Source organism: Chiloscyllium plagiosum, unplaced genomic scaffold (assembly GCF_037043375.1).
Source record: "Chiloscyllium plagiosum isolate Xiang-an unplaced genomic scaffold, Cpla_swu_hap1 HiC_scaffold_36, whole genome shotgun sequence".
In the NCBI taxonomy this organism is placed as follows: Eukaryota; Metazoa; Chordata; class Chondrichthyes; order Orectolobiformes; family Hemiscylliidae; genus Chiloscyllium; species Chiloscyllium plagiosum.
The window spans coordinates 22497299-22513149 of NW_028270174.1; the positions used below are offsets into that span (position 1 = coordinate 22497299).

General features: G+C 41.3%; 1 protein-coding gene across 3 annotated transcripts in view; it reads left to right on the forward strand.

Moving 5' to 3' along the window:
- jade1 (jade family PHD finger 1) overlaps nt 1-15851 on the forward strand; it is a 236705-nt gene that overhangs the window by 194925 nt on the left and 25929 nt on the right. For all 3 annotated transcript variants that reach the window (XM_087980044.1, XM_043674201.2, XM_087980045.1), the window contains exons 8-9: nt 1667-1783; nt 10399-10908. In XM_087980044.1, the coding sequence (XP_087836170.1) occupies nt 1667-1783; nt 10399-10908 (627 nt within the window). The remainder of the gene's footprint in view (nt 1-1666; nt 1784-10398; nt 10909-15851) is intronic.

Here is a 15851-nt window from a genome sequence, read left to right on the forward strand (position 1 = left end):
CAGATGGCTAGCAGGTGTGTAGTCTCAACAGCACCAGGTGGGAGTGTGGACACTGCTGGGATTATTGTTGGTCCCAATGGAGAGGAGCAGCACCTTAAGGCAAGTCTGGGGTATTGCTGGGGCCAGACCAGTTTGCAACCCCTTCCCCCACAATCTTTCAACCCGATGTGGGGGGTAGCGTCAGACGGGTGTGCAGCAGGCAACCACCTGCTGGATTTTATGAACCCCACCCCTTTCTGGCAGATCTAGAAAGCGCAAAATCCAGATCTAGGTCTCAAATCCAACTTTAGAGGAATTAATCTGTCGTAGCTGTGAAAAGGGCACGGAGAGAAAAGTGTGAGCAAGGATTTGTCAACACAAGCCTGCCGCAGTCCTCTGTTCTTCCTCCTTGTAGTCGACTTGCCATAGGTTTCTAATTCAAACCTTTGTAGCTCACACAAAGGAACCTGTGACTACATCCAGTTGAATTGATCTGAAGTAATTTCATCAGCAAGTTGTGGTCCAATGAGATGGTTGACCACCTGTTATATTGTGGCCATTTGCGATTCTAAGGCTGTGAGAGCTTGGAAGTTTACAAGAAATTGAATCTCCAGTTCCAAGTAAATTTTTACCGGTACACAGTAATGTGGATTCTTTGCAGGTTAAGTACTGTTAGTAGTTTCTGGAGAAGCGGAAGTGTTTGCAACTGTGTCTAGTGAAAATGTGGCGCACAGCATATCAGCATGTGCAGGAGAAATGTATTTTAGCCCACAACAATTTCACTTAATCTTGTGTTCTGTGTCTCTATGACCTGCCCCGGGCAAGAGAATGGTAGGTAGTGAGTGCCCAGTGTCTGCTATTGGGTAACCAGTTGAAGTATTGGATGCTGGCCTGGGCTAAGTCTTGTTCATTTATCTTCTTTCTATCGGGAAACACCCAGCCTCTAAACAGCATCCTCTGGACCGCGTGACAGTGATTGAAAGCTGGTTCGCTTTCTCCTCCATATCGTGTGGCTGCAGCAATACTCTCTAAATTCAATTACAGTTTATTAGTACCAGCTTGCACTACAGCAACTTAGCCTGTGTCCTTGTTAGAGAGACAAGATCCAGATGTGAGCATTCGCAGTATCTCATCCAACCATTTAAAGATCTGCTGGGTGTAAAAAGTAGTACTGGAACCAGGTAATCTGTCTGCATCTTAAAGTGTTCTTTTTAGTGGTTACTCCTGTGCTTTTTTAATGTAGAGTTTTTTTCCCAATATAAATGTCTGTAAATATGCCAATGCTCCAATATTTGGAGAATGCTGCTTTATGATTAAGGAGGAGCCTGAGTAGAAGCAGGTACTTGGCTTTAGAGCCAATAACCGGAAGAATGTTGGCTATAGTCAACTTGGTAATGCATTCAGTCCATTCACAGTGAATTATTCTAGCTGGATTATATTCAGAATAACAGTCACAAGCTGAAATCAAGATGGACTTGTTTTTAAGTTTGTTCTCCCAGGTTTGGAAGTCTCAAATAAAATGCTCCCATTGTTTTGCTTTCCAACTAAAGAGCCTCGATGATGAGATAAAGCAATATTTCTTACACTGGTGAATTTGCTATGTCGCTCCCTGTAGCGATCTTTGCCTATGATGTTTCAAAAATAAAATTCAGTCTGGTTTGATTTACAAAACTTCTGTTTACTTCAGGTTAGCATAGGATGCCCAGAAAAGATGGAGCCCATCACAAAGGTCTCCCATGTCCCTGCCAGCCGATGGGCATTAGTGTGCAGCCTGTGTACCGAGAAGACTGGAGCCTGTATACAGGTTTGGAACAAAATCACTTTATAGCAGTTTTTCACCTAATGGTGTCACGTTACGTGATGATATGATTTAATAAGCAATACAATCTCATTAAATGAGAGCTGTTTTGTATTGAGATTTGAGACAAACAGAAATGATTGTTAAAATGCTACACAAATGGTAACTTCATTGTCTTAGCCTTTGATAGCTATCAGGCTGTATTGATTGTCTGAAAAGTAAAGGATTAGTTGACTAAACTTCAGCATATTTATAGAAATTTTGTTAAACTGATTCACATTTTTCAGTTAGTTCAGTTAAATTCTCAGCATATTTACAAATAGGCAGATTCAAATGATTATTAGCTATGGGCTGTCTTGATATGTGCATTTGGACAATGAGTTGTTCAGGCCAACATAGCCCAGACTCCATCTTCTCATTGTTTGACATCCTGTAATGGTGACCATGATTGTTGTAAAATCCTCATCTGGTTCACCCATGTTCTTTAGGGAAGGAAATCTGCCATCCTTACTCAGTCTAGTCTGTATGCAACTCCAGACCAACAGCACTGCAGCTAACTCTTAACTTCCCTTTGAAAGCCACTCAGTTGAAGGGCAAGCAAATCCTGAATCCCATGAATGAACAAAGATGGAAAAAAGCACTATATTATCATTCTTGTATTTTTTCCAAAGCCTTTATAATCTTACTTTTTATACGAATATGCCACCTGGAACTGCTCACGGTACTCCCGAGTGTAACCTGATCAAGTTTGATATACATCCAGCACTTTTGTCCAGCTACCCTTTACCTCAGCTGGCTGCTTTTATCTTGCAGTCAACTGTCTACCCATTCTTCTGCTTGTCCCCTCAATTCATGAGCTCTGTCCTAATTCATTACGTGTTACATGGTTTTGTACCAAAGGTTTTGGCGAAATCTAATCTCAATACATCTCCTGTATTATCCTCATCTGATCTCTGTTCACTCTTCAAGTAATTTAATCCTATACATTGGTGAGACAGGCCGCCTACTTGCAGAACATTTCAGAGAATACCTCTGGGACACCCGCACCAACCAACCCAACCGCCCCGTGGCTCAACACTTCAACTCCCCCTCCCACTTCGCCAAGGACATGCAGGTCCTTGGCCTCCTCCATCGCCAGACCATGGCACACGACGCCTGGATGAAGAGCGCCTCATCTTCCGCCTAGGAACCCTCCAACCACAAGGGATGAATGCAGATTTCTCCAGCTTTCTCATTTCCCCTCCCCCCACCTTTTCTCAGTCCCAACCCTCAGACTCAGCACCGCCTTCTTGACCTGCAATCTTCTTCCCGACCTCTCCGCCCCCACCCCCTCTCCGGCCTATCACCCTCACCTTAACCTCCTTCCACCTATCGTATTCCCAACGCCCCTCCCCCAAGTCCCTCCTCCCTACCTTTTATCTTAGCTTGCTTGGCACACCCTCCTCATTCCTGAAGAAGGTCGATTCTCCTGTGCCTTTGATGCTGTCTGACCTGCTGCGCTTTTCCAGCAACACATTTTTAAACTCTGATCTCCAGCATCTGCAGTCCTCACTTTCTCCAAGTAATTTAATCAGTTTGGTTGTGCCTTATTTTCCCTTTTGAAATCCAGGCTAAATATTTATAATTTATTTTTGGTTTCCAGATTTTTATTTACTTTCTCCTTTGGTCAGGAATACATTTTTTTTCTGTTGGCCTTTTGTTCCTGCAGCATGTTCTGTCTCCCTCTTTAAATATATTTGTAAAGTTAGTTACCTGCCAGTCATTTGACCCTGCATTACTTTGAAACAAAATATTTGACAGTAGTCCTATTTGGAATGTGTTTATCCCAAACTTTATTCAACATAGTTTTAATTGTTTCATATTGTTTTTCAATATTTTTGCTCATTTATTTTTGACAAGTTCTATTCTTCCTTGATATCATCATCTTTCCAAATTATTGTCTTGTTTTTATCCTGTTTGTTCTATTCTGTTACAATGTTAAACCTTATTATAATACGATTATGACTGCCTGGATATTCATCTTTTTTAATTCTATTCCCTGCTCTGGTTTATTACCCATCTTGATCCAATGTTGTTTTATGGCAGGGATTAAAGCATGAATGGACAGATAGATAGACCAGAAAGAGAACACAGGTCAAAGCCTTTTAATCAAATTACTGTCCTCCATTCTTCAGTACTGTGTACAATTGATTGGAGCCATTTATTGCTGTTCAGTCGCATTTTAAGTTACAATCTTGTTTCGCCCAATAGAAAATACATGTTGTGATTTTTGACTTGTATTGACACTACGTTTATGTATGCAAGCTCATTTTAATTAATAATCTAGTTCATGGCCAAAGGTTGGTTCCATGGTAATTTTTATGCAGATTTGGTTTGGTGTTTCAGTCAACAGGGGACTACTTTGGTTCAGATTTAAATCACCTAAAAAGAAATAAAGCATTCCCTTTGTTTTGCTATCCAGTTAATCATTGTTGACATTGACAGCCCATGTATGCTGTCTTGTTTGAAGGATTGTCTTCTAGGCATTTCTAATATGGGTTGTTAACATTTTAATAATGTTCAAATACTTTACATTCTGAATGTACCTGGATAACATAATAATTTACTGTTTTAGCCGCCAATGCAGAGGTCAATGCTGAAAACCAGTTTAAAGTGCTGGTGTCTGGGGAATTAACATACAGTATTGAACAGCAATGTAAGACTGTTCATGCCTGGTTTACAGAACGTCTTAAAATTTAAAGGAGGGGAGTTGGTGAAAGTCTTCTCTGCTTTAGGATCCTTTGCAAAGTGAGTTTGGGTGGTCTTGAGACAAGGTAGGATATAAGCCAATAGGACTGAATTTCCCCCTGTTCAAAACTGGGGGATGATTAATGGAAATAAATGCCACATTGGTAGAGCATTCTGGTGTTGAAGCTGAGGCACTTTAAGGCAGATTAGAAGGAGTTTTCATCTGCATCTGTCTCTTATCACCTTGTGGCTAACACTGAATACCTTAAATGGAAAGAGGTCCAATTCCTATTATTAATATTCTTTACATTTTGTAAAAGATACAGAGGGAGGAATCTTAATTTAAATCTTCTGATACTTTTCTTGAGTTAAGAATGTTAAATAATCGTAATGTTTTTGGAATATTGTTATCTTAATTTGTGATTAGCTGAACAGGGCAAATCAAGAAACTTCCTAATTTGATCCTGATTTTTGGTGTTAGTAATTCTCAGCTGGTGTGGCTATAGGGCAGTACAATTGAATAGCTTCAGTAGCTCTTAACTGGAGAGGAGTAAATATGACAGCTGTTGCTTCTTACCAATATTGACTGATGCTTACTAGGGTGTCGATGAATGAACAGCTACGAGGACAGGATTAGAATTCAGGCTTGTCTGTACTCGCTCCTACAACAGTTGTAAAGCACATTGACACTCATTGACTAGACTCTCATGACTACTGGGAATCTGGGTGTCTGGGTTAGCCTGAACAAGATAGGCCAAATGATCCCCTTCTGTGTTGTATTATTTCTCTGGTTTATTACGAGCATCGATGGTGACTTGGATGGGATACTGCTGTCTCATTACCATTCTTGTGGAAACGTACTGTGTGAAGGAGTCAACATTTATTTAAAGAAGAGGAGGGAACAGGGTGAATGAGCTAACAGTCGTCTTGCTGTTGTTGATGGCCTGTTTGAGCCTGGCAATGGGGAGGTGGATTAGTTTGACAGTAGTTTAAGTCAACGGTTAGAACATCATTAAAGTTGTCGAAGGATTGCCAGTGAATGATTACATCCCCCATTGCAGCGGTGTTATAAAAGTGAAAAATGAAGGTAGCTGCGTTCAAAACTTACAAACAAGGGATACGCTGCTGAAAGTAAATGTAATTTGACCTAGTAATAAATTGAGGGTGTGAGTGTTTCCCAGTTTTCTTGCAGGGATTGAATGGGAAAGAGGTCTGGACTAGGAGTGAGAGAACCAAAGAAACATATAGCACAGATGCAGGCTATGTACACGATGGGCCGAATGGCCTTCCCCTGAGCCATCTCTTTGATAGAGTTATCTAATAAGTCTCATTCCCCTGTGATTCCTCATTTTCACTCCAGTTTGTTTATCCTATTAGATACTTCTCAATCTGCAGCCACCATCCTTTTGTGGCAGCTTATTGAATGGCTCCTGGATATCCAAATACACCACATCTACCAGTTCCCTTTTATCCACTCTATTTGTCATATCCTCAAAGAATTCTAGCTAATTTGCTAAACATGTTATTGCTTTCTCAAATCCACGTTGATTCTGATGGTGTTAAGCTTTGCTAACTGTCCTGCCCAGTCTTCCTCCATAATGAGTGGACTCCAGCACCCAACAGACGTTGGACTAACTGGTCTGTAATTTCCTGCTTTTTGTATTCCACCTTTCTTGAACAGGGGCAACACATGAAATTGTCATAACTTGCTGTCTGTGTTCCACTCCCCTTTGTTTTTACCAATTAATCTTAAATCTCTGATTTCTGAGGTGGATCTACCTGCCAATGGATGTTGTTGCTCTTTATTTTCTCAGTCAAAACATTTTTTTTTATGTTGGATAGCTCTCTTAAATCTCTACCTAACCATTTACTTTCTGAAGGAGCAGTCCTAAAATTTCTATGAACTGATTGAATATCTGAAGCTCCTTATCCCTTGTGCCACAATTTGTTGCATCCTCTAGAGGGTCCCAAACTGTCCCGTATAGATTTGTGCACAGTGCTCCAGACTAACCTGTAATTTATAAAGGTTTAACATGATTCCCTTGATTTTTCACTGTATGGCTCTATTCTTGAAGCTAAGTATCCCAGATTTTTGCATTTTCAACATGCCATTCCTCCTTCAAAGGTTTCTATTGATCAAGCTGCCCAATTTTGTTGTATTCTTGGCATGAGTGTCACTGACAAGGCCACCATTTATTGCCCATCTGTGAATGCCTTTGAGAAGGTTGTGGAAAGCAACTGCCTTGCTCTGCTGCAATCATGTTCTGTCTGTATATCTGTTCAGAAGGGTGTTTCAGGATTTCTGAGCCAAGCACAGTGAAGGAGTGGTTATGTAGTTCCAAATGTGTGCTTCAGAGAAATCCCCAGCTGTGTTTCTGTATGTCTACTGACTTTGCTCTTCAAGATAATAGAGGCCACTGCTTTGAAAGGTTCTGTCTAAGGAGTCTTGTGGAGTTGCTGCAGTGCATCTTGTAGGTGGTGGAAGAGGTGAATGTTTAAGATGTTGGATGGGCGTGTTGATTAAATGGGTTATAGACAATAGACAATAGACAATAGGTGCAGGAGTAGGCCATTCTGCCCTTCGAGCCAGCACCACCATTCATTATGATCATGGCTGATCATCCTCAATCAGTATCCTGTTCCTGCCTTATCCCCATAACCCTTGATTCCACTATCCTTAAGAGCTCTATCCAACTCTTTCTTGAAAGTATCCAGAGACTTGGCCTCCCCAGCCTTCTGGGGCAGAGCATTCCATACACCCACCACTCTCTGGGTGAAGAAGTTTCTCCTCACCTCTGTTCTAAGTGGCCTACCCCTTATTTTTAAACTGTGTCCTCTGGTTTGGGACTCACCCATCAGCGGAAACATGCTTCCTGCCTCCAGAGTGTCCAATCCTTTAATAATCTTATACGTTTCAATCAGATCCCCTCTCAGCCTTCTAAACTCAAGTGTATACTTGATTCCTGAAGAAGGGCTAATGCCCGAAACGTCGATTCTCCTGTTCCCTAGATGCTGCCTGACCTGCTGCGCTTTTCCAGCAACACATTTCCATCTCTGATCTCCAGCATCTGCAGACCTCACTTTCTCCTCAAGTGTATACAAGCCCAGTCGCTCCAATCTTTCAGTGTAAGATAGTCCCGACATTCCGGGAATTGACCTCATGAACCTACACTGCACTCCCTCAATAGCCAGAATGTCTTTCCTCAAATTTGGAGACCAAAACTGTGCACAATATTCTAGGTGCGGTCTCACCAGGGCCCTGTACAGCTGCAGAAGGACCTCTTTGCTTCAATACTCAATTCCTCTTGTTATGAAGGCCAGCATGCTATTAGCTTTCTTCACTGCCTGCTGTACCTGCATGCTTGCTTTCATTGACTGATGTACAAGAACACCTAGATCTCGTCGTACTGCCCCTTTACCTAACTTGACACCATTTAGGTAGTAATCTGCATTCCTGTTCTTGCCAAAGTGGATAACCACACATTTATCCACATTAAACTGCATCTGCCATGCATCTGTCCACCCACCTAGCCTGTCCAGGTCACCCTGTAATCTCCTAACATCCTCCTCACATTTCACCCTGCCACCCAGTTTTGTGTCATCAGCAAATTTGCTAATATCATTTTTAATACCTTCATCTAAATCATTAACATATATTGTAAAAAGCTGCGGTCCCAGCACTGATCCCTGCGGCACACCACTGGTCACCGCCTGCCATTCTGAAAGGGAGCCATTTATCACTACTCTTTGCTTCCTGTCAGCCAACCAATTTTCAATCCATGTCAGTATTTTGCCCCTAATACCACATGCCCTAATTTTGCTCACTAACCTCCGATGTGGGACTTTATCAAAGGCTTTCTGAAATTCCAGGTATACTACATCCACTGGATCTCCCTTGTCCATCTTCAGAGTTACATCCTCAAAATTTCCAGAAGATTAGTCAAGCATGATTTCCCCTTCATAAATCCATGCTGACTCTGACCTATCCTGTTACTGCTGTCCAGATGTGTCGTAATTTCGTCCTTTTTAATTGACTCCAGCATTTTTCCCACCACTGAGGTCTATAATTCTCTGTTTTCTCTCTCCCTCCTTTCTTAAAAAGTGGGACAACATTAGTCACCCTCCAATCTGCAGGAACTGATCCTGAATCTATAGAACATTGGAAAATGATCACCAATGCATCCAAGATTTCTAGAGCCACCTCCTTCAGTACCCTGGGATGCAGACCATCAGGTCCCGGGGACTTATCAACCTTCAGACCCAACAGTCTCTCCAACACCATTTCCTGCCTACTATAACTTCCCTTCAGTTCAGGTCCTTCAGCCACTGTTACATCTGGGAGATTGCTTGTGTCTTCCCCAGTGAAGACAGATCTAAAGTACCAATTCAACTCTTCTGCCATTTCTTTGTTCCCTGTAATAAATTCACATGTTTCTGTCTTCAAGGGCCGAATTTTAGTCTTAACCATTGTTTTTCTTTTCACATACCTAAAAAAGCCTTTACTATCCTTCTTTATATTTTCGGCCAGTTTAACTTCGTACCTTATTTTTTCTTTGCATATTTCCTTCTTAGTTATCCTCTGTTGTTCTTTAAAAGCTTCCCAGTCCTCTGATTTCCCACTTATCTTTGTTATGTTATATTTTTCCCTTTTGTCTTTATATGGTCCTTAATTTCCCTCGTCAGCCACGGCCACCCCTGCCTCCCCTTAGGACCTTTGTTCCTTTTTGGAATGAACTGATCCTATATCTTCTGCATTATACCCAGAAATACCTGCCATTGATGTTCCACTGCCATCCCTGCTAGGGTACTGCACCATTGAACTTTGGCCAGCTCCTCCCTCATAGCTCCATAGTTCCCCTCATTCAACTGAAATATTGTCACTTCCGATTCTACCCTCTCCCTTTCAAACTGCAGATTAAAGCTTATTGTATTGTGGTCACTACCTCCTAGTGGCTCCTTTACTTGGAGGTCCCTGATCAAATCCAGTTTGTTGCACAACACCAGATCCTGAATTGCTTTCTCCCTGGTAGGCTCTAGCACACTGTTCTAAGAATCCATCTCAGAGGCACTCCACAAACTCCCTTTCTTGGGGTCCAATACCATCCTGATTCTCCCAGTCTACCTGCATGTTCAAATCCCCCATAACAACTGTAGTAATATCTTTGCGACAGGCCAATTTCAGCTCCTTATTCAACTTACACACTACATCCAGGCTACTGTTTGGGGGCCTGTAGATAACTCCCATTAGGGTCTTTCTAGGGTTGCTTTGTCTTGGATGGCATCTTGAGTGTTGTTACAGCTGCATGTGTTCAGACAAGTCAAGAGTGTCTCACTCATCATTCCTTCCTGATTTATGCCTTGTAGGTGGTGGACAAGCTTTGGGGGAAGTCAGGTGCTGGGAATCTCAGAAGGAGGCCAAGGTGGATTATCCACCTGGCAGTTTTGCCTCAAGGCGGTTGCAAATCCTTCAGCCTTGACTTTAGTTTTAAATGCTGGGCTCGCTTACCATGAAGAATGGGGATATTTTTGGAATCTCTTGCTTTCGTTAGTTGTCTAACTGGCCACCAGTATTCTTGACTGGTTCTGGAGGGACTGCCAAACTTTTATCTGTTTTGCTTAGTTGCTGATCAGATTGCATGCACAAGATGATTGCTTTCAGCAATAAACATGAATGTTCCAGAGGCCAGGAAAAGCTCAATTAGTCTTCCCTATTAAAAAGATAATAGCTGATAAGTTATGAACATATTCTTATTGGGGGTTGCAAGACATTTCCTCATCAAAAAGTAGAAAATTAACATTTCAAAGTGACCAGAAGTGCTATTGTATTCTCCACATGATCACTTGGAAATACATCTTGCCTTATCGTAACTGGACTTTTTTTAATATCCCTGTAGTGTTCAGTGAAGAACTGCCGTACGGCTTTCCATGTGACTTGTGCATTTGATCGCAATTTGGAAATGAAGACCATTCTGGCGGAAGATGATGAAGTGAAGTTTAAATCTTACTGCCCGAAGCACAGCAGCAAGGAGCCCGATGAGGGAAACAAAGGCTATTCCACTGAGGAGGTACAGGAGAAACCTGCCATTGTGGAAAGTGTCCTGGACAGTATGGACCAGAGCCAGGAGGAGGCTCAAAGGATCAGCCTCCGCAAACAGAAACTCCAACAATTAGAGGACGAATTTTATAACTTTGTCAGCGTCTTGGAGGTGTCCCAGCACTTGAAGTTGTCCGAGGAACTTGTGGATTATATTTATCAGTACTGGAAGGGGAAGAGGAAGAGTAATTTCAACAAGCCTCTCTTCACTCCCAAAAAAGACGAGGAGGACAATCTGGCAAAGCAGGAACAAGATGTCTTGTTCAGACGGCTGCAGCTTTTCACACACCTCCGCCAGGATCTAGAGAGGGTGAGTGCTGTTGCTTGGAGCTGCAATTCGGCAATTTAATATCATTCTTGGGGCAAATTTCCATTCTCTTTTTTTCCAGTAGGAAAATGTAATTTTGAATGTTTTTTTTAAACTTAAATGTTTTTATTGGGATGATTTTATTCACTATGTCTTTGAAAGCAAAACAAATTCTCCCATTGCAAATTCTTCTCCGATTGGATGGTGCGTGTCCTCATGATTGCTACATTTTTGAAGAAAGAGGTTGTTAATTTTTCCCCATGTCTTAAGTTGGTAAATTGCTACAAGGGTGTTAGGAATTCATTTAGTGTTCCATGTAAGAACTGCTGGCATTCATCTTAAGATAAATGGTAGGTCCTGACAAATGCAAAGGAGCTAAGGAGTCCTGAGACCCAGTAAAGTTGGTTGGAAGGTTGTTTGTCGAAGCCAAGGAAGACTGATTGCAGTGCTCTAGTCTTTATGAGACTAGGCATTGAATATAAGAGCTGAATATATAAACTGTGAAGAAACATGAATAGAAACAGCTAGAGTACTGCTGCAGTTATTGGTCGCCATGCTGTAGGGATGATGGAATTGTGCTAGAAAGGGTACAGAGGACATCTATGAGGATTTGCCTGGATTACAAAACTTCATTGAGGATAGGCTAAGGTTGTTATTTTGGAACAGACGAGGCTAAGGGGAGATCCAAGTTTTAAAATTAGGAATAATGAAAGTATTTGAAGAAGTAGAGATTTTTGAAACATCGGAGAATTGAGGGCTCCCAGAAAGAGGATTTGAGGCTAGGGACAGATCAGCCATGATCTTGTAGAACAGTGGGGCAGGCTTTAAGAATCAAGTGGCCCACTCCTGATCCTGTTTCTAATGTCATTATGAGGGCTATAGTCAGATGAAAGGCTCTGTTCCCTTGCTTGAGGGATGCACAACTGGAGTGCATGGATGCAGGGTGCAAGGTAGAATGTTCAGAGGGAATTCAAGACAAAAAGGTTTTACTTAGATGGTGGTGGGATCTGAAACTCATTGTCTGAAAGGATAGTAGAGGCAGGAATCTCCATAATATATTTCAAGTACTCCAAGATATACTTGATGTACTGAATGGTACAAGTCAAGCACCAAGAACTGGAAAGTGGGATTTGGCTGGGTGGCTATTTCTTAGTAGTCATAAGAATGATGGGCTGAATGTCCTCCTTCCATGCTGTAAATTTCCAAAATTTATAAGTTGAGCAGCACAATACAAGCAGCTTCACAAACCTTGTCAGAGTAAATTCTGTTGTAGCCAGCAGGAAAAAATATACAAACCCTGTATTCTCATTTTAATTTGACTGCGAAATGAGGTAACAAAGTCATGTTATTTTTGCAACAGTTTGGTGATTTGAGTCTTGCAGTTGGCCGCCAAAGTACAATGGTCGGGTGTGTAGCAGAATTTGTCGTCGTCTTGCCTTATTTGAATGAGGTGTTCTGCTTAACGCAGAATTAACTCATTTCTATTAAGTTGTCTGAGCAGGACTTTGTAATTCCCATTGAGCAGCACAGGAAATTCCTGCAACTTCTGAATCAGCAAGTTAGAGCTCGCACGCAATCTCCTTACTTGAGCTGCAAGTTCAGTTTGCGTCACTTGAGCTGAGGGCACCCTGTTGGAGTTGGGTGGGGGTGAAGAGTGTGCAATCCAAAAACAGTCCAGTCCCTACTCTGGGAGGAACACCTGAAGAAATGTGTTCCTGTAGGTTCTTATGTACATGGATGACTGAAGGGTTGGAGAACATGCTGGTGAAAGATTGTCTTCTTCAAGATTAGCTATGGCATCGGCGCTACAGTATGAACCAACTAATGACATGTGCAAAGAGTGTTTCCCTAACGATAGACATGTGATCAGGTAAGTTCTGCTTATGTATTTTTCACCGCTTATACTTTGCCTTATTTGAAGTCCAGTCCAGCCCAGGCAGAGTTGCCTTTAGTGGGTTTCCCGATGATGGTCAGGTCTGGCTGTGCACTTTACATGGGTCTTTCCATGGGAGTTTGGGGGAATGTAGAGTTGAGGTTAAAATTAGATCACCCATGATCTTGCTGAAGGGCAGGGCAGGGCAGGGTCGAAGGGATGAGTAGCCTACTCTTGTTCCTGTGGGTAAGTACGTATTCTTCTTCCTTTTCACCATGCGTCATTGCAGCCTCCACTTGACACGCGAATCAACTCAGAGGGGAATAGAATAAAGTGAATTCAAAGCTGTATCCATTGCTGTTCCATACCACCAGCCCCTTGCCACGCCTCAAAGCATGTTTTGGATTGTTTTAACGTTCCATTCATGTTGAATTTTTCACGAAGATAAATGGCATGAGACTCGCAAGTGTGCAAAATTTGGCATAAATGCTTTGCCACATGAGTTATATGTTGCATAATTTTAAAAAGAGCTCTAAATTCATCAAGCTGTTTCTTTTGTTTTTTTAAAAACTACATTTGAAGAAAAGCTCACTTTCTAATTTTGTTCTTTTACCTCCCTTGTAACTTTGAGAGGCCTTGTTTAGTAGCTTGCCAAGTTAGGTTAAAAAAACGGATGTTACAATGCAAAGTGTTTTGTTTAAAATTGGCTTTGATTACATTTTACTTAAAATGACACATTTCTGTTTTCTAAGAATGTGTTTCAGCAGTAAATAAGTTTCCTTGGAACAAAACGACAGCCAGTTAACTGTAGAAAATAAAAATAGCGACAACGAACAGAAAAAAGAAAGTTTGTACATTGAAATGACATATATAATCTTTTCACCACAAGGGAATATTTTAATCTGAATGTAAACACACCGTTCACCTCTCCAGTTGATAAAAATAGAGGTTGACTTTCCAATTAGGTACATCTTTTTTGTTGAGCATTCTGTCATGGGAATCACCATCGCAACTTTTTGGTTTGGAATATGAAGATGTGCATTGGTGTAGAAGTAGCTGAATTCTCGATATTTACCCTGTAGAATCTAGAATAAGATGGGCATCAAATATGAGCTATTGCAGCCGCCTTTGCACAATTCCGAGCCCTGAAACTCTGTGGAACTCCACTCACCTACAGATGGGGATTGGTAAAGAACCTGGGAAGTTGGCATAAAATCCTCTTTGTGCTGCTGCTGTGGGCAAGGGGACTCTGTAAATCTTCAATCTAGGAACACCTCTGGAATTCCAGACATTGATCTCCAACCGTACATCCCAGAAAACTTCAAACTTCGTTCCTGTTTCCTCCTCAATTTCACTGACTGAAACAGCAACACTCAGTGGATTAAAGAAAGGGGAAACCACACAGGATTCCTGCTTCTAATTGACGTCCCATAGCCCCTGCTGGACTTATACATGTTTGACTTTGAAACAGCACAGATGTTTTTTGCCTTGGCTGTGACATCCACTGCTGCAATGTTCACTGGCCAGAATCACACATGGATAATTGCCACTTGGGTGAAGTACTGGATATTGTCTGTTGTCTTTGGAAATTTTCCTCAGGAGTCAACAGATGCACAGTTAGCATTGATATATTTCTTGCTGGTAATAGTTGTGGAGAATCAACCATAATAGCTAAACCATCGAATTCGGCAGGAAACGTTATGGCAAATCTTCTTCACCGTGAAGGAAACGTGGTTATTGGATGTTCAGGTTACAGCCTTTTATTTAATTGGCAGGACACCACAAAACACAGCCTTTTCCCAACTTTGTTGGTTTTTCTCCTATTCATGTTTCGAAGTGTGCAGAGAATTTTGCCACCGTTTCTTCCTCAATCAGTATGTGAGCTAGTCATTTGCTGTTTGTAGGTTCTTACATGCAGTGTTAACTGCATCACTTGCTACATAAGAGTAGAAAAGCTCATTCAGCTCATTACATCCCCAAGGCTGTTCTGTTGTTCAGTAGAATCGTGGTTAACTCCATTAACTAGCTTTTACTCGATAATCTTTGGCTAACAAGAAACAATCAATTTCAATTAGAAAATTACAAACGTTTGTAGCATCAACTGTTGTTTGAGTAGGGAATTCCAATGTCTGCTATATTTTGCATGCAACGGTATTTCCTGATATTATTCTTGAAGGTTCTGCCTCTAATTTCTTTGAGTCTGTCAACTGGCCCTGCACTCCCCACTGGTGGACTGAGTTCCCCCCAGTCTATCCTATCTGTTCTCCTTTAATATCTTAAGAACTTTGGTCAAATCTCTGCTTAAACTTCTACATTCCAAGAAATACAGAATACTAAAATATTCACTTCTGAAGAAAAGTCACACGACTCGAAATGTTAACTCTGTTTCTCTTTCCACAAAGCTGCTTGACCAGCATTCATGTTTGTTTAACACAGAGTGCTGGTTTGTGTAATTTCTCCCCTGAACAGCTCCAGGTGTCAATCTGATCAGAAGTCTATAACACTGTAGTCGCAAAACCATTTTACCAAATTCTTAATTGGGTCCATGACATGTCCACTCCTGTTTGTCATTCATTACACCCTTTCTTATTGAAGTGATTTCATTCTTAATCATTAGGGTTACTCCTCCCTGTCTACAATTGTTTCTGTCTTGCTTGAAGCATGGTTCATTAGTTATTATCGGGACTGTAATAAATAGGGCTTAGCATCATTTTAAGTTCTTTTACTCTCAAATGTTCATTCCAATAAACCAAATGCTTGAATTATATTTTGGTTCATGTATTTTGCATCATTCTTCTTCGGTTGTCTAACTTGTGCCTCTTCATCTCCACCTGAACATTGGAGAAGGAGTCATTGATCTGAAGGTTATATTTCACAATTGTTTATTCCTCACAAAAAGGGGATGCAGTCAAAGAGGTTATACAAAGATGTGCCTCTATTATGAGGGGCTTGCTGACTGGAAATAAATCAGACTCTCAACAGTTATAACTGCAAACAAAACTGTAAGAAGAACTTAAAAGTTTCTGAGCTTCATATCCTCAATGTGCTTTCCCATTTCAACTGCCCAGAAATG